The 26304-nt window shown below is 37.1% G+C and overlaps 1 protein-coding gene across 1 annotated transcript in view; it reads left to right on the plus strand.

The window, feature by feature from the left end:
• The window catches only part of C2CD3 (C2 calcium-dependent domain containing 3), a 166750-nt gene that overhangs the window by 8096 nt on the left and 132350 nt on the right, over window positions 1-26304 (plus strand). Inside the window, exons 3-4 of the mRNA XM_011942052.1 lie at window positions 1336-1493; window positions 25683-25906. Coding sequence (XP_011797442.1) covers window positions 1336-1493; window positions 25683-25906 — 382 coding nt within the window. The remainder of the gene's footprint in view (window positions 1-1335; window positions 1494-25682; window positions 25907-26304) is intronic.

A 26304-nucleotide genomic window follows, 5' to 3' on the forward strand; every position in this document is an offset into this window, starting at 1 on the left:
ACCAACCCTTGCAGCTATGCAAGGGCAATCCTTTGTCCAATTCAAAACTAGAAATGATGGGAATGAAAACTGAGATTTGTTGCTCTGTGTGTCAAAACCAAAGCCTGAGTTCTCGGCAAATACATTTATCAATACTCTTTTAAGAGTATTTTTCTTATCAAATACTTGCTATGCTAAATATTTTTGTTCAGTTGATTTATTTTTTCCTCAGTGTGTGGTATTTGTCATTCTTCTCAAAATCTTTATTGTTCTTTTGATCTTGGGTTCATACTCCTCTACGCCCAGAATGGTATGATAAGTGATTATTTGAAATTAAAATAATTTCTTAAGTTAAATTACTTTGCCCAGATCGTTAATTGTTATCTCTGTTGTAGTTTTTAAATCAGTTGTATTTTCTATCAGTTGTATCACTTTTTTTATTAGGAAATATATGCACGTAGTAAAACATTTTAAAGGTATGAAAGGTTACTAGTCTCTTGTGTGTCTTTACACAAGAATATATTTACTTATAAAATATATTCTATACTAATAAAAGCTTCGTTGCATAATTCTTTTTATTTACACAAATTATATATATATAGAGTTAGCACTTTTTTTCTACTTAGCAATTCATCTTGGATGTTGTTCCGTTATCAGTATAGATAGAGCTACTTATATTCTTTTTATTACTTTATTTTTCACCATTTTGCTGTTGTAAAAAAAAATGCAGTTTATTTAATATCCTGGTACATAGATCAATTTACAATTTGTAAAATAAAGTTTAAGGAGTAGGCTTGCTTTGGTGGCTCATACTTGTAATCCCAGCACTTTGGGAGGCCAAGGTCAGAGGGATCACTTGAGGCCAGGAGTTTGAGATCAGCCTGGGCAACACAGTGAGACCTTGTCTCTATAAAAATTTAAAAAATTACCCAGTATGGTGGTGTGTGCCTCTAGTCTCAGCTACTTGTGAGACTAGGACAGGAGGATCGCTTGAGTCCAGGAGTTCGAGGTTGCAGTGAACTATGATTGTGCCAGTGTACTCCAGCCTGGGTGACAGAGGGACCCTGTCTCAAGAAAAAAAAAAAAAAAAAACCAGAGTGTAGAATTGCATGGAAAAAGGATATGTGCTTTTCTACTTTTTTATGTTATTACTGAATTGCTTTCTGGTTAGCCATCCTATTAGCAACATATTAAAGTACCTAATTTCCCTCACTTTCACCAATGCAATGGTGTTACCCAACATAAAATATTTTTTTCAAGTTAAAAAGCTTTTCTGCATATACCCCTCTACGCACTTCTTAAAAAAGAAAATAAAAGTAAATGAAAAATATCCGTGTTGTAATTGTTTCTGATTAGATATGGCTGTGCTGGTGCTGGAAGTAATCACCAAACTTGACCATCTTCCAATTGGTAGAGTTCAGATCAATGGACTATCTCAGCTTTCTCCAACCCATCAAATCAATGGATTTTTTACCATTGTTTCATCAACATCTAAGAAACTTGGAGAACTCAAGGTAAAAATATATTTTAATTATTTGCTGCATAGAATAAACTTTTTGGGCAGAAATAGTTGAGTCTATTTGTAGAATAGATAGGTCCATGGCTCCTATATATCATGCTAGTTTCCACCTCATGCCTTTGCTCATGTTTTTACCCAGTAGACCTACTTTTGTTTCCCACTTATCCAAATCCTCTAGTGCCTTAGTGCCATCTCAAGTTCCGAGAGACCTTCACACCTCCTACTGCATTCATTCTTCTTGTGCTCTTTTTTACATTCATAAAAGCATTAATTATATAATCCTTGTTCAGTTATAATTCTACATAGTTTTCACAATTGTTTATTAGTAGGCTCTCTTTAATTCCTCTTACTTTTAGTTTGTAGATTCCCCGAGAGGCAAGCCTTTGTTTTCTGCTTTCTTTGTTTTTCCCATAGCTCATAATATAGTACCAAAAATAATTGCTTGTTTGACTCATGTAAGTGGTATCTTTGATGTATTCATTTATTGATTCAGCTTACTTTGTAAATTTTATTTCTAATTAACACATAATGCACATATTTTTAGAGTACAGTGTGATGTTTATATACATGTATACATTGTGTAAGGATCAAATCAGGGTAATTAGCATATCCATCATCTCAAACTTGTATTATTTTTCTTTGTGGTGAGTCCTCTCTTCTGGCTGTTTTGAAATATACAATTCATTGGTGTTAACTCTATTCACCCAACTATACAATAGAACACCAGAATTTATTCCTCCTGTCTGTACCATAGTACCCATTGACCAACCTCTCCCCATCCTCCCTCCCTGCTACCTTCCCTAATCTTTGTTAACCACTATTCTCTGCTTGTATGAGATCTACTTTCTTTAGATTCTATATGAGTGAGATCATGCAGTATAATATTTGTCCTTCTGTGCCTGGCTTATTTCATTTAACATAATGTCTTCCAGGTTCATCCATGTTGTCACAAATGGCAGGATTTCATTCTTTTTTATTGTAAATAGTATTCCATTGTGTATATATACATTTTTAAAAATTCATTGATTGGTCGATGAATGCTTAGGTTGATTCCACGTCTTGGCTATTGTGAATAGTGCTGTGATAAACAGAGTATCGGTATCTCATTGACATACTGATTTTATTTCCTTTGAATATACAGTCATGCATTACTACTAATGATGGGGATGTATTTTGAGAAATGTGTCCTCAGGCAATTTCATCCTTGTGCAAACATCATAGAGTGTAATGACACAAGCCTAAATGGTATAGCCTACTATACACGTAGGCTTAGGGTATAGCCTATTGCTTCTAGGCTACAAACCTATATAGCATGTTACTATACTGAATACTGTTGTAACACAATGAAGACGGTTATAACACAATGGTAAGAATTTGCATATCTAAGCATATCTAAACATAGAAAAAGTACATAAAAATAACAGTGTAAAAGTTAAAAGATAGCAGTATAAAAGATGAAATAACAGTATAAAAGATAAAAGATATATACCTATATAGAGCAGTTATGGATAGAGCTTACAGGACTTGAAGTTGCTCTGGGTAAGTCAGTGAGTAAGTGGTGAGTGAATGTGAAGGCCTAGGACATTACCATATACTACTGTAGACTTTATAAACACTGTACACTTAGAAGACTATGCTAAATTTACAAAACAATGTTGTTCTTTAATAATAAATTAACCTTAGCTTACTTTAACTTTTTTTACTTTATAAACTTTTAGTTTTTTTAACTTTTTGAATCTTTTGTAATAACACTTAAAACACAAACACATTTTACAGGTATGCAAAAATATTTTTTGTATCCCGATTCTATAAGCTTTTTTCCATTTTCAAATGTTTTTAACTTTTTAAACATTTTTGTTAAAAACTGAGACACAAACACACACATTAACCTAAGCCTACACGGGGTCAGGATCATCACTATCACTGTCTTCCACCTCCACATGTTGTCCCACTGGAAGATCTTAGGGTCAGTCACACACATGGAGCTGTCACCTCCTATGATAACAGTACCTTCTGGAATACCTCCTGAGGACCTGCCTGAGGCTGTTGTACAGTTAACTTTGTTTTAATAAGTAGAAAGACTACACTCTAAAATAAAAAGAAAAAGTATAATATAGTAAATTGTAAACCAGTAACATAGTTGTTTATTATCATTTTCAAGTATTATGTATCATGCGTGATTGTATGTGCTGTACTGGCGGTGCAGGTTTGTTTACATCAGCATCGCCACAAACATAGAATAATGCATTGCACTACCACATTACAACACTACAGTCACTAGGCGATAGGAATTTTTCAATCTTATTATAATCTTATGGGACCACTGTTGTATATGCAGTCTGTCATTGATGGAAATGTTGTTACCTGGTGCATGACTATATAACAAGTAGTGAGATTGCTGGATCATATGGTAGTTCTACTTTTAATTTTTGTGAGGAACCTTCATCCTATTGACCATAATGATTGTACTAATTTACATTCCCACCAACAATACATGAGTATCCCTTTCTCCACGTCCTCACCATCATTTGTTACTTTTTGTCTTTTTTGATAGTAGCTATTCTAACTGGAGTGAGATGATTATCTCATTGTCGTTTTGATTGGCCTTTCCATAATCATAGTGATGTTGAGCATTTTTTCTTTTTTCTTTTCTTTTTTTTTTTTTTTGAGATGAAGTTTTGCTCTTGTTGTCCAGGTTGGAGTGCAGTGGCGCCATCTCAGCTCACCGCAACCTCCACCTCCCGGGTTCAAGTGATTCTCCTGTCTCAGCCTCCTGAGTAGCTAGGATTACAGGCACATACCAACACACCTGGCTAATTTTGTATTTTTAGTAGAGGCAGGGTTTCACCATGTTGGCTAGGCTGGTCTCGAACTCCTGACCTTTGGCGTTCCAAAGTGCTGGGATTATAGACGTGAGCCACCACACCTGGCCCTGTTGAGCATTTTTTCATATGCCTATTGACCATTCGTATGTCTTCTTTTGAGAAATGTGTATTCAAGTTTTCTGTTCATTATTTAATCAGAAAAAAATGTTTTGTTGCTGTTAAATTGTTAGAGTTTCTTATATATTCTGGATATTAACTCTTGTCAGAAGCCAAGTTTGCAAATATTTTCTCCCACTCAGTGGGTTGTCCCTTTGCTGTGTTGATTGTTTCCTTTGTTGTGCAGAGCTTTTTAGTTTGATGTACTCCCATTTGTCTGTTTTTGCTTTTGTTGCTTGTGCTTTTAAGGTCTTACCCAAAAAATCCTTGCCTGAACCAATGTCATGAAGCATTTCCCCTGTTTTCTTCTAGTCATTTTATAGTCCTAGATCTTATATTTAAGTCTACTCCATTTTTAGCTTTTTTTGGGGCGGTATGATGAGAGGAGTCTAGTCTTATTCTCTTGCATGTGGGTATTCAGTTTTCCAGCACTATTTATTGAAGAAATCAACTTATGTTTTTTTCATACACTGTTACATGCCATAACTTAGGATATACAGAGATAAGAGATGGCCCTTTCATTTAATTTTCCAGAAGCCTGTGTGATACATATTATGTGATAGATATGCATGAGATACTGGGAAAGAACATAGAATGGTCCCTCTTCTGTGGGGAACTCATTGGGAGCGCTTTCTAGAAAATTCTGAACATTCAAACCCCTTAGAAATTCCAGGGGGGTTATACCTTGTCAATTGTATTCTAAAATGTATAGAGAAAATGAAATACTAAATAAGAAAATAGCCTAAAAAAGATAAGGAAAGAACATCTAACATTACCAAATGTAAGCATTTATTAATATTATAAAATCATAAGCATGTAATTTTGTCAGTGGAACAGATTCCAGAAATAGATTCATCTAACTGAAAAAAAACTTAACATTTATTGTATTTATCCTATTCTCATTTGTAATATATTAAATGTTAAAATAGTGACACTTTATATTGATGACTTAATGGTGAAGTGAGTCTGGTTTAGTCATGCTTTTCTGTTGATGATATAAATTTGCATCAGGACTGCCAAACAGTTTGACATTATGTTTCAAAAGCTACATGAATTATTGTATATCATTTATCTCAGTAATTCCACCCCTGGGAATTTACCTTAAGTAAATACTATGAAAAGAGAAGGAAGTTATATGCTTCAGTCTAGTAATGGAAATACATTTTTAATATTGGGAAAATGAAAACAATTTATTCAACAATATTAAAATTATATCTATTTGTGGAACCTTTTATATCCATAGAAGATAAAATTACATAGTTATGATTGTGTACCAGCTGGAAAAATGATTTTGGATTGATGACAAAGGGAAATTCAAATTTACATATGTGCATATGATCGATGACTAGGGAAAAAACAAGGAAAAATGAAATCGGGAGTAGTACAGGGTTTTGGTAAGGTGGGTTTTCTTTGGGGTTTTTTTTGAGACAGAGTCTTGCCCTGTCACCCAAGCTGTAGTGCGGTGGCACTATCTCCGCTCACTGCAATCTCTGCCTTCTGAATTCAAGCAAGTCTGCCACCACAGCCTCTCAAGTAGCTGGGACTACAGGCGCACACCACCATGCCTGGCTAATTTTTGTATTTTTTGGTAGAGACGGGGTTTCGCCCTCTTGAATTCAAGCAAGTCTGCCACCATAGCCTCTCAAGTAGCTGGGACTACAGGCGCACACCACCATGCCTGGCTAATTTTTGTATTTTTTGGTAGAGACGGGGTTTCGCCCTCTTGGCCAGGCTGGTCTCGAACTCTTGACTTCAAGTGATCTGCCTGCCTTGGCCTTCCAAAGTGCTGGAATCATAGGCATGAGCCACTGTGCCCGGCCACTAGGTAAGGTTTTATGTTTTTCTTTCTCTTTCTTCCTTTAAAGGGAAGGGATCTCACTATGTTTCCCAGGCTAGATTCAAGCTTTTGGGCTTCAGCGGTTCTCCTGCCTCAGCCTCCTGAGTAGCTGGGACTATAGGTGTGCTCCATAGAACCTAGTTTTTTTAAAAAAATTAAGATATAATCCACATACCATAAAATTTACCTTTTTTTTTTTTTTTTTTTTTTTTTGAGACAGGATCTTACTCTGAGCCCAGGCTGGAGTACAGTGATGCAATCTTGACTGACTCTGCCTTGACCTCCTGGGCTCCAGCGATCCTCCTATCTCAGCCTCCCTAGTAGTTGGGACTACAGGCACACACCACCACCCCAGTTAAGTTTTTGTTGTTTTTGTTTGTTTGTTTTTTGAGACGGAGTCTTGCTCCGTCACCAAGCTGGAGTGCAGTGGCACGATCTCAGCTCACTGCAACCTCCACCTCCTGGGTTCAAGTGATTCTCCTGCCTCAACCTCCTAAGTAGTTGGGACTACAGGCATGTGCCACCATGCCCAGCTAATTTTTTGTATTTTAGTAGAGACAGGGTTTCACTGTGTTGGCCAGGATGGTCTCGATTTCCTGACCTCGTGATCTGCCCACCTCGGCCTCCCAAAGTGCTGAGATTACAGGCGTGAGCCACCGCACCCGGCCAGTTTTTGTATTTTTTGTAGAGACAGGGTTTTGCTACGTTGTCCAGGCTGGTCTGGAACTTCTGAGCTCCAGCAGTCACCTTCCCAAAGTTCTGTCCATGTCAGCTTCCCAAAGTGCTAGAATTAGAGCTGTGAGCCACCACACCCAGCCAATTCACCCATTTAAAGTATACAATTCAGTAGTTTTTACAATCATCACTACTATTAAATCTAGAACATTTTATCACCCCAAGAAGAAACACTGTACCCAATACAGCTACTCCTTGTTTCTCTCTTCCCCCTCCCTTGACAACGACTAACCTGTTTTCTGTCTCTATGTATTTGCCTATTCCGGACATTTTATACAAATGGAATAATATTTGTGGCCTTTTGCGACTGGCTTTTTTCATTTAACATAATGTTTCTAAGCTTCATCCATGTTGTAGCATGTATCAGAAGTGCATTCCTTTTTGTGGATGAATAATACTTGATGATATGGATATATCCCATTCTAAAATTGATAGACATTTGGATTGTTTTGACTTTTTGACTGTTATTAATAATGTTGCTATTAGCGTTCATATATAAGTTCTTTTGTGAACATATGCTTTCAGTTCTCTTGGGTATATGCCTGAAAGTAGAATTGCTGGGCCATATGGTAACTCTGTTTTTAACTTTTTAAGGAACTGCCAGACTATTTTCCAGAATGCCTGCACCATTTTTTTGTTCAATTTAAATGTCAATTCATACAATAATATTTGTGTACTTTTTTATTTGCAGTCATTGGGTTTGTTGAAGAATTGTTTTTAATAGAGCAGTGGAGACTTTTGTCAAATTTTGAATGACTGAGGAGTACAGAAATAAGTCGTGGTTACAGTGAAGAAACAGAAGCTATAATTAAAGATTTGTTTCCTCTCTTGTTCCATTATCTTGGAGCCTATGGAGGCCTACCAGGAACAGGCCTTAAAGGCAAATATGTCTAGAAGGCTGTTGTCAAAGACCATTTTTGCTGGCTATAAGCAGGGTCTCTGGAACCGATAGGAACCCCAGCTCTTCTTAAAATTGAAGGTGTTTATGCTTCACCAGCCTTTTAAGTTTTTGATCACTCTTTTACATTTTTACCATTCTAATGAGTATGTACTAATATCTAATTGAGATTTTCATTTGTGTTTCCTGATGACTAACATGTTGAGTATTTTTTCATGGGCTTTTTGGCTATTCTTTTATCGTCTTCAGGAGTTCACAGACTACAACCCCCAAGCCAAATCTGGCTCATCACCTATATTTGTAAATAGTTTCATTAGGACACAGTCACACCCATTCATTTATATATGGTCTATGTGGCTTTTATGCCTAACAGCAGAGTTGAGTAATGAGACCATATGGCATGCAAAGCGTAATATATTAGCTCTTTGGCCTATTCATAGGAAAACGTATCAATCCCTGATACTTTCTGTGGATTGTTTGTTCAAGGTTTTTGCCCATTTAAAAAAGAAGTTTATCTTTTTTAGTTTTGAGAACTTTTTTAACATTAGGCCTATAAGTATGTATGTATGTATGTATGTATATATGTATGTATGTATGTATATTCCCAGCCTTTGGCTTCTCTTTTTCTTTTCTTTTTTAATAAGTAGAGACTTTATTTGGGCCAAACTTGAGGACTGCAACTCAGAAGCATAAATGCAAGTTGCCCTGAATATATACTTCCTTTGTTTTCTTTTGTTCTTCCTTTATTTTCATGATTGTGTCTTTTGAAGAACAGAAGTTTTTCTTTCAATGAAATCAGGTTTATCGATCTTACTTTTTTTTTTTTTGAGGCAAAGTCTCACTCTTTTGCCCAGACTGGAGTGAACTGGCACTATCTCGGCTGACTGCAACCTCTGCCCTCCAGGTTCAAGCAGTTCTCCTGCTTCAACCTGCCAAGTAGCTGGGATTACAGGAGCCCACCACCATGCCTGGCTAATTTTTTCATTTTTAGTAGAGATGGGGTTTCGCGATGTTGGCCAGGCTGGTCTGGAACTCCTGACCTCAGGTGATCCACCCACCTTGGCCTCCCAAAGTGCTAGGATTACAGGTGTGAGCCACCATGCCCAGCCATCAATCTTACCTTTTATAGTTTATGTTTTTGTTTTTTTTTTTTTTTTTTTTTTTGAGACGGAGTCTTGCTCTGTCGCCCGGCCTGGAGTGCCGTGGCCGGATCTCAGCTCACTGCAGGCTCCGCCTCCCGGGTTTACGCCATTCTCCTGCCTCAGCCTCCCAAGTAGCTGGGACTACAGGCGCCCGCCACCTCGCCCGGCTAGTTTTTTTTTTGTATTTTTTTAGTAGAGACGGGGTTTCACAGTGTTAGCCAGGATGGTCTCGATCTCCTGACCTCGTGATCCGCCCGTCTCGGCCTCCCAAAGTGCTGGGATTACAGGCTTGAGCCACCGCGCCCGGCCCTATAGTTTATGTTTTTTATAAACTTAGGCCTACCTAAGAAATCTTCCCCTGATTAGGGGAAGGTTGCAAAGATTTTCTCCACTGTTTTCCCCTAAGATTTGTATAGTTTTGGCTTTTACTTTTAGGTGTAATTCGTGTCTGATTAATTTTTGGGTATACCTGTAATGTGAAATAAGGTCAGGATTTTTTTTTTTATGATTGTATCTGCTTGTTGTGCCACTATGTATTGAAAAAATTGTCTTTTCCCACCCCATTAAATTTTGTTTGAATATGATCAATTGATTATATATGTGTGAGTCTATTTCTGGACTCTATTCTGTTGCATTGATCTGTATTTCTTTTTGTTTTTAATGGAATCCTTGTTGCAGGTGAGTATTTCTGTCCTTAGGATAGTAACACTGTATTACTGCAGCTTTATTGTAAACCTTGAAATAAGATACTCTGAGCCATCTAATTTTGTTCTTTTTGAAAATATTTGTCTATTTTAAGTTCTTTGTATCTCCTTATAAATATTAGAATCAGCTTGTTAATTTCCACAAAAAATGTCTGCTGGGATTTTTGTTGATACTGTAGAATATTCAGATAAAATTAAGAGAATTAAGTTCTTAGCCATATTGAGTCTTCCATGAACATGGTATATTTCTCCATTTGTTTAGCTCTTTAATGTTTTTCTACAATCTTTTATACTTAGCATCATGCAGGCTTGCATATATTTTGATTTATCCCAAAGTATTTATGCTTTTTGTTGATTCTTGAGAATTTTCTGTATAGACAATGATGTCATCTGTGGATAAAGACAGGTTTACTTCTTTTCTAATCTATATGCCTTTTATTTCTATTTTCTTGCCTTATCACACTAAGATATCCAGTATAATGTTGAATAGAGAACATATTCTTCCCTCATTCTTTCTTTTCATAGGAAAACATTTGGTCTTTCACTTGTTTTTGTTTGTTTGTTTTGCTTTGCTTTGTTTTTAAGAGACCAAGTCTCACTCTGTCACCCAGGCTGGCATGATCATAGCTCATTGCAATTTGAAACTTCTGGACTCAAGCAGTCCTCCTGCCTCAGCCTTCTGAGTAACTAAGACTACAGGTGCATACTGTTTTTTAAAGTTTTTTTGTAGAGACAGGGTTTCGCTATGTTGGTGGGCTGGTCTCAAACTCCTGGCCTCAAGCAATCCTCCTTCCTCAGCCTCTCAAAGTGCTGGAATTACAGGAGAGTCATCATGTCTGGTATCTTTCACTATTAAATGTGATGTTAGATATAGGTTTTTCATATTTGTCCTTTATCAATTAGAAAAGTACCAAGTTTTAACAACACTTTTCCCAAATTTTCTGAGAGATTTCATCATGGGTGTTGAACTTTATCAAATGTTTTTCCTGTATGTGTTAGGATAGTCATTTGGATTTTTTTATTTTGGTCTGTTAGTATGACCTATTTTATTGATTCATTTCTAAAAACAAAACCAGACTATCAGTCTTATGATGAACACTATGGAGTCATGTGGTATTAGCCATTTTATATATTATTGTGATTTAATGTTTCAGTGAGGATGAAATGAAACATTACATTTTTGTTCACGAGGGATATTAATCTGTAGTATTGTTTTGTTGCATTGTCTTTTATTTAGATGTGAGGGTAATGCTGGCATAAAATGATTTTAGAAGAGTTCCTCCTCTGTTTATTGGAAGAGTTAACGTAGAATTGATTAAATGTCTAGTAGAGTTTACCAGTGGAGTTAACTGGTTTCTGGATTTTTCCTTATGGGGAAGGTTTTTAACTACCACTTTAATTTCTATAGTAGATTCAGGGCTTGTGTAGGTAATCTTTCTTTTTGAGTGAGCTTTGGTAGTTTTTCAAATAACTCATCCATTTCATTGAAGTTGTTGAATTTATTGGTACAGAGTTGTTTATAACATCCCTTTTCTGTCTTTAAACGTCTAAAGCAATTGTGATTATATCTCCTCTTTCATGCCTAATATTAGTAATTTGTTTTCTCATTTTTTTTCTGGATCAGGCTGGATAGAAGTTTAACAATTTTATTAATCTTTTCAAGGAGCCAGCATGTGATTTCATGAGACTTCAAAGCATCTTAGACTGCTTGACATTTTTCTACCAGTGACTGAGTTTGGTTTTTTCCGGTCTTTTCATCCTCTGTGTATTTCATTTTATAGTTTCTATTACTCTATATTCAAATTCATTAATCATCTTGTACAGTTTCTAACCTGCTTCTAATCCCATCAGTCTTATTTTCATTTCAAATATTTTCATCTCTAAAAGTTACATTTCCTTTTTTAATGTACATTTTCTTTTTTCTTTGCAGTCACATTTTCTTTTACATCCTTAAGCATTAGGAGCATCTATGTGATAGCTGTTTTAAGGTCCTATCAATTTTATCACCTATCATTTGGGGTCTGTTTCTATTGATTAATTGTTCTGTGGTTATAGGGCATGTTTTCCTACTTCTGTTAAATTTTTATTGAATACTGAACGTTGTAAATGTTATATATTGTGCACTTGGTTTTTATCCCTCTTTAATGAATGTTGTCAGCCAGGTGTGGCGGCTCATGCCTGTAATTCTAGCACTTTGGGAGGCCGAGGCAGTTGGATCGCCTGAGGCCAGGAGTTTGAGAGCAGCCTGGCCAACATGACAAAACTCCATCTCTACTAAAAAAGCAAAAATTAGCTGAACATGGTGGCACGTGCCTGTAATCCCAGCTACTAGAGAGGCTGAGAAGGCTGAGGCAGGAGAATCACCAACCTGGGAGGCAGAGGTTGCAGTGAGCCAAGATCATGCCACTGCACTCCAGCCTGGGTGATGGAGTGAGACCCTGTCTAAAAAAATAAATAAATAAATAAATAAATAGTGTTGGACGCAATTCAGGAATTCAGGAAGACTTCTCAGTACTAAATACATGAGTTGCCAGATTGAAAAAGCCTCCTGTGTGCCAGGCACTGTGGCTAATGCCTGTAATCCCAGCACTTTGGGAGGCCAAGACAGGCGGATCACCAGGTCAGGACTTCAAGACCAGCCTGCCCAACATAGTGAAACCCCGTCTCTACTAAAAATACAAAAATTAGCTGGGAATGATGGTGGATGCCTGTAATCCCAGCTACTCAGGAGTCTAAGGCAGGAGAATCGCTTGAACCTGGGAGGTGGAGGTTGCAGTGAGCAGAGATTGCGCCATTGCACTACTCCAGCCTGGGTGACAGAGTGAGACTCCATCTCAAAAAAAAAAAAAGAAAGAAAGAAAAAGTCTCCTGTGGAATTCATTTGGATCCTGATTCATAGAAACCAATTGTAAAAAATCTGAAACAATCAGGGGAATTAGAATGTTGACTCAATTTTTGATAATTTTGAAGAATTGTTATTAATTTTTAAAATGTGATAATGGTATGGTGTTTATTTTTGTTAATGAGCCCTCATATTATTTAAACTATATTTACAGAAATGGTATGATATCTGGAACTTGGTTCACAATAATCCAGTAACGAAGCAGGGCTTGGAGAAGGTATAAATGAAACATGATTAGCCAGATGTGGATAATTGTTGAAACTGGATAATAAGTACCTGTAGTCATTATTTATTTTTTTCTAATTTTGTATTTGTTTAAAATTTTTCATAGTAAAAAGCTTAGAAATTTGTTTTTATTGTTGGGTTTTTTTTGTTTTTTGTTTTTTGTTTTATGTTTTGAGACAGAGCCTTACTCTGTAGCCCAGGCTTGAGTGCAATGGTATGATCTCAGCTCACTGCAACCTCTGCTTCCCGGGTTCAAGTGATTTTCCTGCCTCAGCCTCCCACATAGCTGGGATGAGAGGCATGTACCACCACATCCAGCTAATTTTTTTTTTTTTTTTTTAAGTAGAGACAGGGTTTCACCATGTTGGCCAGGCTGGTTTCAAACTCCTGGCTTGAAGTGATCCAGCTACCTCACCTCCCAAAGTGCTAGGATTACAAGCATGAGTCACCACACCCATCCACAGAAACATTTTTCTTGATATCAATTTTTTTTTTTTTTTACAAAAGTATCCATTAAGTACAACATAGTGAGTGAAAGCTGACTTTCAGCAAGTAATATCATTGTGACATTTTAGAACATTGAAAACAAAAACAAGATTCTATAAACTTCCAGATAACAGGAGAAACAGTCACACAGAAAGAATTAAGAAGTAGAGTGGCTTCAGACTTCTCAGTAGCAACATTAGGGTCCAGAAGACAATTCAATAATGCCTCTAGAATGTTGAATGAAAATGGCCTAGAATTCTCTCTCTCTAGGCAAACTATCTAGTGTGAGAGTAGAATGAAGTTTTTGTATATACAAAGTCTCAAAAATTTGTACCTCTCCGACACTCTTCCTGACAAAGCAGCTGAAGGACTTTCTCTGCCAAAATGAGGGAGTAAACTTAAAAAGAAGACAAGGTGGGATATTGCAAACAAGAGATACAACACAGGAGAGAGCCGAAGAAAATCCCTTGATTTGAGGTGAAGCAACTGTACACAGGTATAGATGGCAGCTGTTCCAAATTGTAGTATGTGCTAAGGCTCTGGGAGAGATTTCTCAAAAAAAAAAAAATGTTACGAAACACCTCATGTGTCTGAAAATCTTAAGAGGAGAATTCAACAACTGGCAAAAAGTTCAGAATTGAATTAACAATAAGAACAATAAAAAGAAAGCAAATGTTAGCATGCACCTATAGTCCCAGCTACTCAGGAAGCTGAAGCAGTAGAATCACTTGAGCCCAGGAGTTCATGTTCAGCCTGGGCAACATGGCAAGACCCAATCTCTAAAAAGAAAAAAAAAAATTTTTTTAGCTAAGCAAATGAGAAAACAAGACAGCATTTTGGGAAAATGTTGTGCAGGAAAGGAAAAGTAATCAGTACATCTAATTGTTCAGCTATAAATGGAATACATGCTCATACTATAATTGTAGTTAGATCAATAATCAGTGTTTACTATATTGACATATTGGGAGGATGGAGGAAATAAGTGGATGTGGGATAGAGCTAAATTCTTATCTCCTGTATTAGGAAGTCAAAAGGTCATGCCTGGAAACTAAGTCAAGGTAACATTATCATGTTATTTGGAGCTGTAGAGGTAAATACCACAAGAATCAGGTATAGAAATTGAAAGTGGCTGCTTGTGAAGAAAGAGAAACGGTGTCTATGTAAGGGACTTGTTTTATGTAACAAAATTATAGAACTGTTTGAATCTAAATGTGCATGTGTTATATTTTAAGATACTTTAAAAAGAAAAGCATGCAGTGAATGATGGAGCTTGAATTCTTGTTATACTACTGCTTTGCTGTCCCCAAGGACAGTATTGAGTTGACTAAGCATGGGATCTCTCCCAACAAGAGGGGTAAGTGTAGCCAGTAAGGAGCTGATAGAATGGAAGATGAAGGAAGAAAGGTGGCTTTACAGTGTTGCTCTGGAGGGAAAGATCAGGTTTGGTCAGACTAGGGAGTGAGGGACTGCAAAGAAGGCAGATATAGTTCATTACAATCAAGCTGATTGAGAGAGAAAGCTTTGTTGTATTCCATTATTGGTATAGATCAGATGTCAAAAAAAATAAGTGAGTCAAGCAGACTGGCTGTAAAAGAAATCAACTGCCAAAAATATATTCAGACTTTTGAAAAGTGTCGAAAGTATCAAACTTATGCTATCATATAAGCATGTAACATAGTATATACACATATATAAATATATACACACATATCACACACATATATCTTATATGTGTGTGTATATTTATGTAAGATATGTATGTATATATATACACGAACATATGATTATTTAAAGTTTGAAATTGGGAAACAGGAATACTTGACCATAGCTTTTTTCTTTTGAAGTCATTCGTTTAATCTGGCTAGAAATGTGATACTTTTACTTCTATACTAAGTTAGTACCAAGTATTATGTATATGATGGGCATTACATCATTCATTTTTAAACCATTTAATTACAAGATTTAGTTTTTATTCAGTTCCATAACAGATCGTAACCATTCACAAACATGAGTATTTCCAAACAAAGGTAGAATCTTGGCAAAATAGTTTTGATAGTTAGGGTACTACTACTAAGACATTTGTAAAATTTAAGATTTCAACATCACAGTTAATCTTAAATATTGTACTGTACTTTATTAACCTCCATATGTTACACTTCCAGTATAAATTGAGAAAGGTAAGTTGAACAGTGTTAGTTTTTATAAAGCTTGAAACCAAAAAAATCTTTCTGGGATATCAGTCTTCAGCTCTACAATTTTAGGAATGTATTTCATGCTATCAGTTGCATTTCTGGAAATCCTGTTTCAGCATGGAAAAATACAAAAAAGTAGGACAGATAGTTCCTTGCCAATAAAACTTTCCAAAGATACAGTCATCAAGTAATGAGTAAATTGAATGACATATGGTTCTTTGTTAATGCCCTTGCAGATAAGCCATCAGGTTTTTTACATAGGCAGTAATGTCACTTAAAATGGCCCTGTATTTGACCAGTCTGTGCTAGTGATCTGAGGCTGGGATGTCTCCTTGGACTGTAACATAAACCAGGAGACTTCTTTAAACTCAAGCTCGAAAACATTTTTTTAGCACCATACCTTATACTAAGTCACGTAATATCCATGTACTGATGACAGGCTACATACTGCTTATCCAGTTTTTCAGGGGTTGTGATCGTTGTTGTTGTTGTTTAAGACGGGATCTTACTTTGTTGCCCAAGCTGGAGTGCAGTGGTTAGATTGTGACTCACTGCAGCCTTGACCTCCTGGGCTCAAATGATCCTCCCACCACAGCCTTAGTCTAGTAGCTGGGACTACAGGCGCACACCACGACACCTGGCTAATTTTTGTATTTTTTTGTAGAGACAAGGCCTTGAGGTGTTGCCCAAGCTGGTCTTGAACTCTGGGGTTAAGTGATCCTCCTGCCTCAGCCTCTCAAAGTGTTGGAATTATATACAAACAAATCTGGGATTATACAGGATTATACACAAATCTGGGATTATATGTGTGAACCACTGCGCCTGACCTGCTTTCCAGTTATCAAGCAAAATATTGACCAAAGGAATTTATTTATTTTATTTTATTATTTATTTATTTATTTATTTTTAATTTTACTTATTTATTTATTTTTTTGAGACAGAGTCTCGCTCTGTCACCCAGGCTGGAGCACAGTGGCATGATCTTGGCTCACTGTGACCTCCGCCCCAGGTTCAAGCGATTCTCCTGCCTCAGCCTCCCAAGTAGCCGGGATTGCAGGCGTCTGTCACCATGCCTGGCTAATTTTTGTATTTTTAGGCAGAGTTTCACCATGTTGGCCAGGCTGGTCTCAAGCTCCTGACCTCAAGTGATCCACCCACCTCGGCCTCCCAAAGTGCTGGGATTACAGGCGTGAGCCACCACGCCCAGCAGGAATTTATTTAATTCACATGTTAGTTATATATATGTGTGTGTGTGCGTGTGTGTGTGTGTGTGTGTGTGTGTGTGGTTTGACTTTTAGCCTTGTAGACAAAGTAAATAAGACAGTAAGTAGCTTTATGGTTATCTGTCTTTGCAAAGTGTTGCCACCTTGGATTTAGATTTTGAAACAACTTCATTGTCAACAAAGACCATTTCAGGATCATCATCCTTTGTCGTCAGTCTTTAATAACGTTTTCAAGACTTTTTCCAGTTTAGAGAACTGTATTTTCTTGATAATATGTGTCATGAGTATCACATCCAAAAATTTTTTGCTTGCATAAAGTTCTCATTGATACTTTAAATGGATACAACTCTTGGGAAGTTATTTTTATCTGTGTTCTCAGCTACAAAGAAGAATGCCACAAATTATTTAACATTTTCACTCAGTTCACCTTTTAAGTTTGCAGCCATACCACTAACATGCTGAATAACTAATTTTGGTTAGACATATATATGCAAATCATGCTATTATACACAAATTCTGCTGCATTCACAAAACATTCTTTTATAAATTTTACCATTGATAAGAAACTTTGACACCCTAAAGCTTTTAATCTTAATATGCAACTGCATTTCACAGGAATACCACTCATTATCTACTTTAAAAAAAATCCTGTTTAAATATGTACCTTCTGTTTATTCAGTTTTCATTATTTGTCTGTTCTACAGGCCCATCATAATTCTTACTATAGTTTGTTTCCTGATGCTATATTTTGACACAGTCATATCTTGTTTGTGTATTTTACCATTAGAAATATTCTTGTTGTAGTTAAAATAAAAAGACAAATTTCCAAATTTAAAACATTTTATTTGGGAAGCAAGAATTGCAATTCAGGACATATAGAGAGGTGATGGTCTTCAGTACGTTCAAAGAACAAAGAGAAGGTTGGGAGTTTTATTAGAAAGAAAAATTTTGGGGAAAGGACTTCCTGTTCGATAAGTGGTACTGAGATATCTGGCTAGCTATATGCAGAACATTGAAACTGGACCCCTTACACCATATACAAAAATCAACTCAAGATGGACTGAAGACCTCAGTGTAAAACCTAAAACTATAAAGACCCTGTAAACTAGGAAATACCATTTTCAACGTAGGAACTGGCAAGATTTCATGATGAAAACAAAAGTAATTGCAACAAAAGCAAAAATAACTGGGACAATTAAACTAAAGCGCTCTGCACAGCAAAAGAAACTATCAACAGAGGCAACCTACAGAATAGGAGAAAATATTTCCAAGCTATACATCTGACAAAGGTCTAACATCCAGAATCTATAAGGAACTTAAACAAATGTACAAGCAAAAAACAACCCCATTAAAAAGTGGGCAAAGGACATAAACAGACACTTTTTAAAAGAAGACATACATGCAGCCGACAAGCATATGAAAAAATGCCCTATATCACTAATCATTAGGGAAGTAAAAATCAAAACCACAGTGAGAATGACTTACACCAGTCAGAATAGCTATTATTAAAAAGTCAAAAAATAACATATGCTGACAAGATTGCAGAGAAAAGTGAATGCTTATACACTGCTGGTGGGAGCATAAATCAGTTCAACCGTTGTGGAAAGCAGTGTGGCAATTCATCAAAGATCTAAAAACAGAACTACCATTTGACCCAGCAGTCCCACTGCTGGGTATTGTAAGAATTTGCCGGTAAAGTGATCTGGACCTGAAGATTTCTTTTTCAGAAGATTTTAAGCTAAAAATTAAATTTAAAAAATAATTATAGCTTTAAATAATTATACTTTTTGGGTACATACTCAAAGGACTGTAAGCTGTTCTATCACAAAGACACATGCACATGTTATGTTCATTGCAGCACTATTCATAATAGCAAAAACATAGAATCAAGCTGAGTGCCCATCAGTGGTAGACCATTAAGAAAATGTGGTACATACACACTATGGAAAACTATGCAACCATGAAAAAGAATGAGATCATGTCCTTTGCAGGACATGGATGGAACTGGAGGCCATTATCCTTAGCAAACTAACTCAGGAACAGAAAACCAAGCACCACATAGTCTCACAAGTGGGAGCTAAATAATGAGAACAGATTAACAGAAATAGAGGAATAGTAGACACTGGGACCTACTTGAAGGAGGAGAGTGGGAAGATGGAGAGGTTGAGAACAAAAACCCTGTCGGGTACTGTGCTTAGTACCTGGGTAATGGAATAATCTGTACACCAGACCCCCAAGTCATGAGTTTACGTGTATAACAAATCTGCACATGTACCCCTAAACCTAAAATAAAAATTGAACACTTTTTTAAAAAAGAAAAACTGTACATATTGTGTTCCAAAAAAGCTTATTGGCACTAGAGAAGCTTTGGGGGAGCTGGCAAGCTCTTTTGGATGGGTGACCCTCTCATTGGTAGGTGAAACTGGTCTGAGAGTAATAGCAGGCCATTTCTGCAGCCAGGTTTGCAGAGAATTGCATTCTTGGAGCAATCTATATACCCCTGAGTGCTTTTTTTCCCCTGGCCCCTCAACTGATTTAGTTGGATATGACAAGAAGGACCCAATTTGTATAATCAACTTTCACATTCTCTTCCACAAATAAATATGGTTTTTTCTTTCATTTGTTTTGAAATTCGTAAGTCTCTTGTTCTCTTTCACGAACACAAATATTTCACTTTCCTTTTGATTCTACTGTAAGAAAGACAACAGCCTATAGCACCCATAGATATTAAGGAAATACTATGAACAACTCTCCACATATAAATTTGACAATTTAGATGAAATGAGCCAATTATTTGAAAACTGTAAACTACCAAAACTCACTGAAGATCAAACAGATTACCTGAATAAAGCAATAATTATTTTTAAATTTAATTTTTAGCTTAAAACCTGAAAAAGAAATCTCCAGGCCCAGATCACTTTACTGGCCAATTCTTCCAACCATAAAGAAGAAATAACACCAATAATACAGTCTCTTCCAGAAAATAGAAAAGGAGAAAACACTTATTTTAAAGCCTACGCCACCTTAATACCAAAACCAGAGAGCAATATAAGAAAAGTATAGAACAATATCCTTAATGAACCTAGACTTAAAATTTTTCAACACAATTTTAGCAAATTGAGCCAGGCATGGTGGCGTGTGCCCATAATCTCAGCTACTCAGGAAGCTGACGTGGGAGAATCACTTAAGGTCAGCAGTTCGAGACTGGGAAACAGAGCAAGACCCCTAAAATATATAAAATATAAATATATAAAATATATATAAAATAAATAAAATTAGCCTGATGTGGTTGATGGTGCACACCAGTAATCCCAGCTACTTTGGAGGCTGAGACAAGAGGATCGCTTGAGCCCAGGAGTTCAAGATTACAGTGACCTATGATCACACAACTGCAGTCCAGCCTGGGTGACAGAGCAAGACCCTGGCTCTAAATTAAAAAAAATAATAGTAAGCATTGTTAAATAGTTGGCTTTTTAAAAAATGCTGCATTGACCAACATGATTCTGAAAATTATACTTACTAATTTGCTCTCTCTGATACTGATAGATGTTGTAGATATAGTAGATAATTGCAGGCAACTTATTGTTAAAGCGAACCTTGAGTCATTGCTGGAAGATTGATGAGTGTCCTTAAGGTTGTTCTCTTATGAAGAAATAAAGGGTATTCAGTTAGGAAAAGAAGAAGTCAAATTGTCCCTGTTTGCAGATGACATGATTGTATATTTAGAAAACCCCGTCATCTCAGCCCAAAATCTCCTTAAGCTGATAAGCAACTTCAGCAAAGTCTCAGGATACAAAATTAATGTGCAAAAATCACAAGCATTCTTATACACCAGTAACAGACAAACAGAGAGCCAAATCATGAATGAACTTCCATTCACAACTGCTTCAAAGAGAATAAAATACCTAGGAATCCAACTTACAAGGGATGTAAAGGACCTCTTCAAGGAGAACTACAAACCACTGCTCAGTGAAATGAAAGAGGACACAAACAAATGGAAGAACATACCATGCTCATGGATAGGAAAAATCAATATCATGAAAATGGCCATACTGCCCAAGGTAATTTATAGATTCCATGGCATTCCCATCAAGCTACCCATGACTTTCTTCACAGAATTGGAAAAAACTGCTTTAAAGTTCATATGGAACTAAAAAAGAGCCCACATTGCCAAGACAATCCTAAGTCAAAAGAACAAAGCTGGAGGCATCACGCTACCTGACTTCAAACTATACTATAATCCTAGAGTAACCAAAACAGCATAGTACTGGTACCAAAACAGAGATATAGACCAATGCAACAGAACAGAGCCCTCAGAAATAATACCACACATCTACAGCCATCTGATCTTTGACAAACCTGAGAAAAACAAGAAATGGGGAAAGGATTCCCTATTTAATAAATGGTGCTGGGAAAATTGGCTAGCCATAAGTAGAAAGCTGAAACTGAATTCTTTCCTTACTCCTTATACGAAAATTAATTCAAGATGGATTAGAGACTTAAATGTTAGACCTAAAACCATAAAAACCCTAGAAGCAAACCTAGGTAATACCATCCCACATAGGCGTGGGCAAGGACTTCATGTCTAAAACACCAAAAGCAACGGCAACAAAAGCCAGAATTGACAAATGGGATCTAATTAAACTAAAGAGCTTCTGCACAGCAAAAGAAACTACCATCAGAGTGAACAGGCAACCTACAGAATGGGAGAAAATTTTTTGCAATCTACTCATCTGACAAAGGGCTAATATCCAGAACCTACAAAGAACTCAAACAAATTTACGAGAAAAAAACAAACAACCCCATCAAAAATGGGGAAAGGATATGAACAGACATTTCTCAAAAGAAGACATTCATACAGCCAACAGACACATGAGAAAATGCTCATCATCACTGGCCATCAGAGAAATGCAAATCAAAACCACAATGAGATACCATCTCACACAAGTTAGAATCACGATCATTAAAAAGTCAGGAAACAACAGGTGCTGGAAAGGATGTGGAGAAATAGGAACACTTTTACACTGTTGGTGGGATTGTAAACTGGTTCTACCATTGTGGAAAACAGTATGGCGATTCCTCAAGGATCTAGAACTAGAAATACCATATGACCCAGCCATCCCATTACTGGGTATATACCCAAAGGATTATAAATCATGCTGCTATAAAGACACATGCACACGTATGTTTATTGCGGCACTATTCACAATAGCAAAGACTTGGAATCAACCCAGATGTCCATCAGTGACAGACTGGATTAAGAAAATGTGGCACATATACACCATGGAATACTATGCAGCCATAAAAAAGGATGAGTTTGTGTCCTTTGTAGGGACATGGATGCAGCTGGAAACCATCATTCTCAGCAAACTATCGCAAGAGCAGAAAACCAAACACCGCATGTTCTCACTCATAGGTGGGAATTGAACAATGAGATCACTTGGACACAAGAAGGGGAACATCACACACCAGGGCCTATTATGGGGAGTGGGCAGGGGGAGGGATGGCATTGGGAGTTATACCTGATGTAAATGATGAGTTGATGGGTGCTGATGAGTTGATGGGTGCAGCACACCAACATGGCACAAGTATACATATGTAACAAACCTGCATGTTGTACACATGTACCCTAGAACTTAAAGTATAATAAAAAAGAAAATTCTTCTTTGGAGTAAATGACATTTCATTAAGCTATGTGCATGTATCACTCAACAATATAAGCAAATTTCAAAATACAAAAAATTTTTTTAAAAAGTTGTTCTCTTATGGATGTGAGAAGCATGTGGTACATTCATGGTATATGTGGATGGCGTGGGCTTTGGAAGAGGGGTGATGTATTTAAGTGACAGAATGATGGTCTAGACTTAGCACCAGAAAGGCAAAAGTTAACTTCCTTTAGCCTGGCAAGTGTAGGTGTTTTCTATTGGAAGAGACTTTGAGTAAATGGGGACATTTAAAGAAAGAAATGTTTCATTAAAGTGGTAATTTGTATAAAATAGAAATTCTACAGGACTCAAGGGATTGGCAGAGGAGTAAGCACCAAGATGAATCATGACTGGGGAGGTGAATGATTGAGGTGGACAGGAATGAAGATCTGGGAGCTAAATGCAACCGGAGGGTTAGAGTAGATGGTCTCTTGGACTGCTAGGAATTGACAGAACATTCTTCTGTTTTATACCTCCAAAGTTTGACCAATACTTTTCCGTCTGCTTCTGATGTTCTACTTCCATCCCACTCAGCGTTTTCTGCCTCATTCAGATTTAAGATTCTAAGCTCAAATGTTTGTATTTCATTCCTGGAAATCATCCCTGGCACTCCTTCCTCACCTCTTCCCCAGCCTCAGACCCCTTCTTAGCATTCCCATACCACCTAGTACACTTCCTTATCTTAAAACTTACTATTTTATATTAAAATTACTTTTTTGTTAATTGTTTATTTATCAGTAGAAACTCTTTCTTAGCCCACATATTCATGTTTCATAGTTCAGGAACACAAGTCAGTGACAAACTTCTGCGTAATTTAGCCCAAAGAAATTCTTTGTATTTCAAAATCACTTTGTGTTCCAAAAGATACCAGTCTTCTTCATCTCCTCAAAATCTTTGATAGAATCATAATTTCTGAAGAAATCTGTGTGTGCCTTCTTTCTTGGTTTAGCCACAGCAAACAGAGAGAGATCTGCAACCCCCAGGGATACAGCAAATGTTCCAACAACATGAAATTTCAGGCACTTGGCCAGAAGGCCACATATCTAAGGTTTTGTCCAAAGCACAGAAGCCGTGGTGGTTGTACTTGATAGATATGTCACCACTGCCCTTCCTGGCCGACAGAGAAGTGGAAAAATTACTTTTTTTTTTTTTTAACTTCCCCTACAAAATACTATGATCCTCTGAGGCAGAAGGTTTGTTTGTGGGGGAGGAGGGGGTCATTGTTTTGAGACAGTCTTGCTCTGTTGCCCAGGCTGTAGTACAGTGGCACAATCATAGCTCACTGCAGCCTCAATCTCTGGGGCTCGAGCAATCCTCCTGCCTCAGCCTAGCAAGTAGCTAAGACTTCAAGGTCCATGCCACTATGTGCAGCTAATTTTTTTTTTTTTTAATTTTTTGTAGTGACAGGGTCTCACTATGTTGCCCAGGCCAGTCTCAAACTCCTGGGCTCAAGCAATCCTCCTACCCCTGCCTCCCAACTGGCTGGGATTATAGTTGTAAGTCCATGTTTTAGTCCTCTCTTTTCCTCAGGGAGGTAGCACAGAGCCTGGAACAGAGCTGGTATCAACAATTATTTGTTTAACTGAACGAAGAAGTTAGGCCCCTGTGTTTTGATTGTAAGATGAGCATGGCAAGTGCCTGGACTTTCTCTGACTCTTTATTCAAGGTCCAATGGTAGTGCAGGCCAATGAGTTAAAGCAAACTCTGTGGCCAGTTAGCAGCTCATTATTAAGGCCAGGAACACTACCTTTATCCTCAGCGTCTCCTTTGTTTCTAGAATGCAGAGGCAGTCTTTGGCAAGTGATGAATGGTAAGGGAACACTTCCTGACATTTATGTTTGAGCAACCAGAATTTTATGTGATGCTGTTACGGTGATCGCTGCACAGAGTATTCGTCCTGGTGCATTGCTGTCGTTTGTCTTTGTACAAAGATCTTCGTGATGAATAGATTTGAAGGACTTTATGTTATGGTTCATGAACAGAATTCTCATCAAGACCCAGGCATGTTTTATTGAGTTTGTGCCTTGGCAGTTCTTCTGGATAAAATATTTCATTGACCTTCCCAGAGACATCGTAAAACATCTAACTGCAATTTTTCATTTTTGTGTTAGGGCATTCATTATTTGACAGTCTTTGGCTGCTTAAACAATTCCTTCTGCTTTCTTTGTCATTGAAACTGAACTTTCAATGTTGCTATTCTTTTCTTTTGGAGTATATCCTTCACTTTCTTCCTTAAGGTTTTGCTTTAAAACTTCATTTTACTTTTCATTCCTCCATTAGACGTTTCTCCATTGGGCTTTTCAGAGGACTAGAAAGCCTTTTCACAAAGAACTTGAACTCACAGGAAGGAATGATAAGGAAACTTAAAGGAATTACCTTTGCATCTTAGTTGTCCTCCCTCCTCACCCCTCTTCATCTCCAGCATAGAACTAGACCTTATTTTTCCCAAGCAACCAATAATAAGAATGCAGAAAATGTTATGTCCTTCTTTTATTCATCAGACCATTAGGCATTATGAGGCATATTAGACTTGCATACTATGTATACAGGCACTATGCTAATTAGTCGATAGAAAAATGAAGAAGATAGCCAGTGCCTTCAAGGAATGCATAATCTAATCAGGATGATGAACGAAAAGTTGCAAGTACCTTCTCTAAATCTTTGATTGAAAAAAAAAATCTTCGAATTAAGGTAATATACTTTCCTGATGGCGTTATATAATCACATTAGCTTCTCTATATGGGGAACTTAGCATAGTTCCTGGCCTATAGTAAAAGGTTCAGTAAATGGTGATTATACTAATGGATAGATACAGAGTAAGTAGAAACATGAAGAAGGCAGTGGACATGGCATCTCTACTTAGACACAAAGAAGGAATGCTGGGGAAAATTGTATGTACAAAGGCATAAAGCAATGAAATATAAGGTACATTTAGAGAACCATAAGTAAGTAATTGGTCTATTGGAACAGAGGGATGAAGGAAGGAAGCTTAGCAAGAGATGAGGCTTCTGAGGTAGGCAGGAATTTAGATAATTAATGGGGGACATTAATCTTGTAAGGAATGGGGGACATTAATTAATATTAAGCAGGGGAGTCTTAAAATTAGTTAATTAATGCTGAAGAAAATTTCTTGTATACTGCGTGTCTCTCTTAGGTCTCACTTGCTCTGGAGCCTCTGTCAGAAACTTACGACAGCTACCATCCACTTCCTACCACTGACATGACAGAAAATGTGCTTTTATCTAAGCAGGGATTCAGAGAGAATACTGAACCCAGCAGTACCCAGTTTCAGGTTCCATCAAGGCCTCGCGACATACATACCATCAAAATTGGTGGAAAAGAGTTAGGAGCCAACAGCAGTAGATCAACCACTCCAAGGTAACTACCACACCTAATACCAGTCAGTCTGTCAGTTAACTCCACTGTACTTGTGATTTCTGTCTTTCATTTATGGTTGAGTAAAAGATTAACAACAGAGAGAGGCACAGTCCTCATTTAGCCGATAACTGTGAAGCACTCGCTCTGGTCCTGGTTTGATACTAGGTGCTGGGCCTAGAAATAAGTAAGACATAATTTCTGTTTTTGAGGACTACTCACAATCTCACAGTGAAGCCACTCACAATGAAGCCAACATACAAATAAATGACTAAATGATATCCAGATGCAGGACAGATGTTCGTGAGGGAAAAGAGGGAAAGGGAGCTATTCTGTGAAAGAGAATGAAATAAGAATCAGGTTTTTGTTTTAAGTAATTATTTATGAAGCATTTGCTTTGT

This window comes from Colobus angolensis, unplaced genomic scaffold, assembly GCF_000951035.1.
Source record: "Colobus angolensis palliatus isolate OR3802 unplaced genomic scaffold, Cang.pa_1.0 Scaffold205, whole genome shotgun sequence".
Classification (NCBI taxonomy): Eukaryota; Metazoa; Chordata; class Mammalia; order Primates; family Cercopithecidae; genus Colobus; species Colobus angolensis.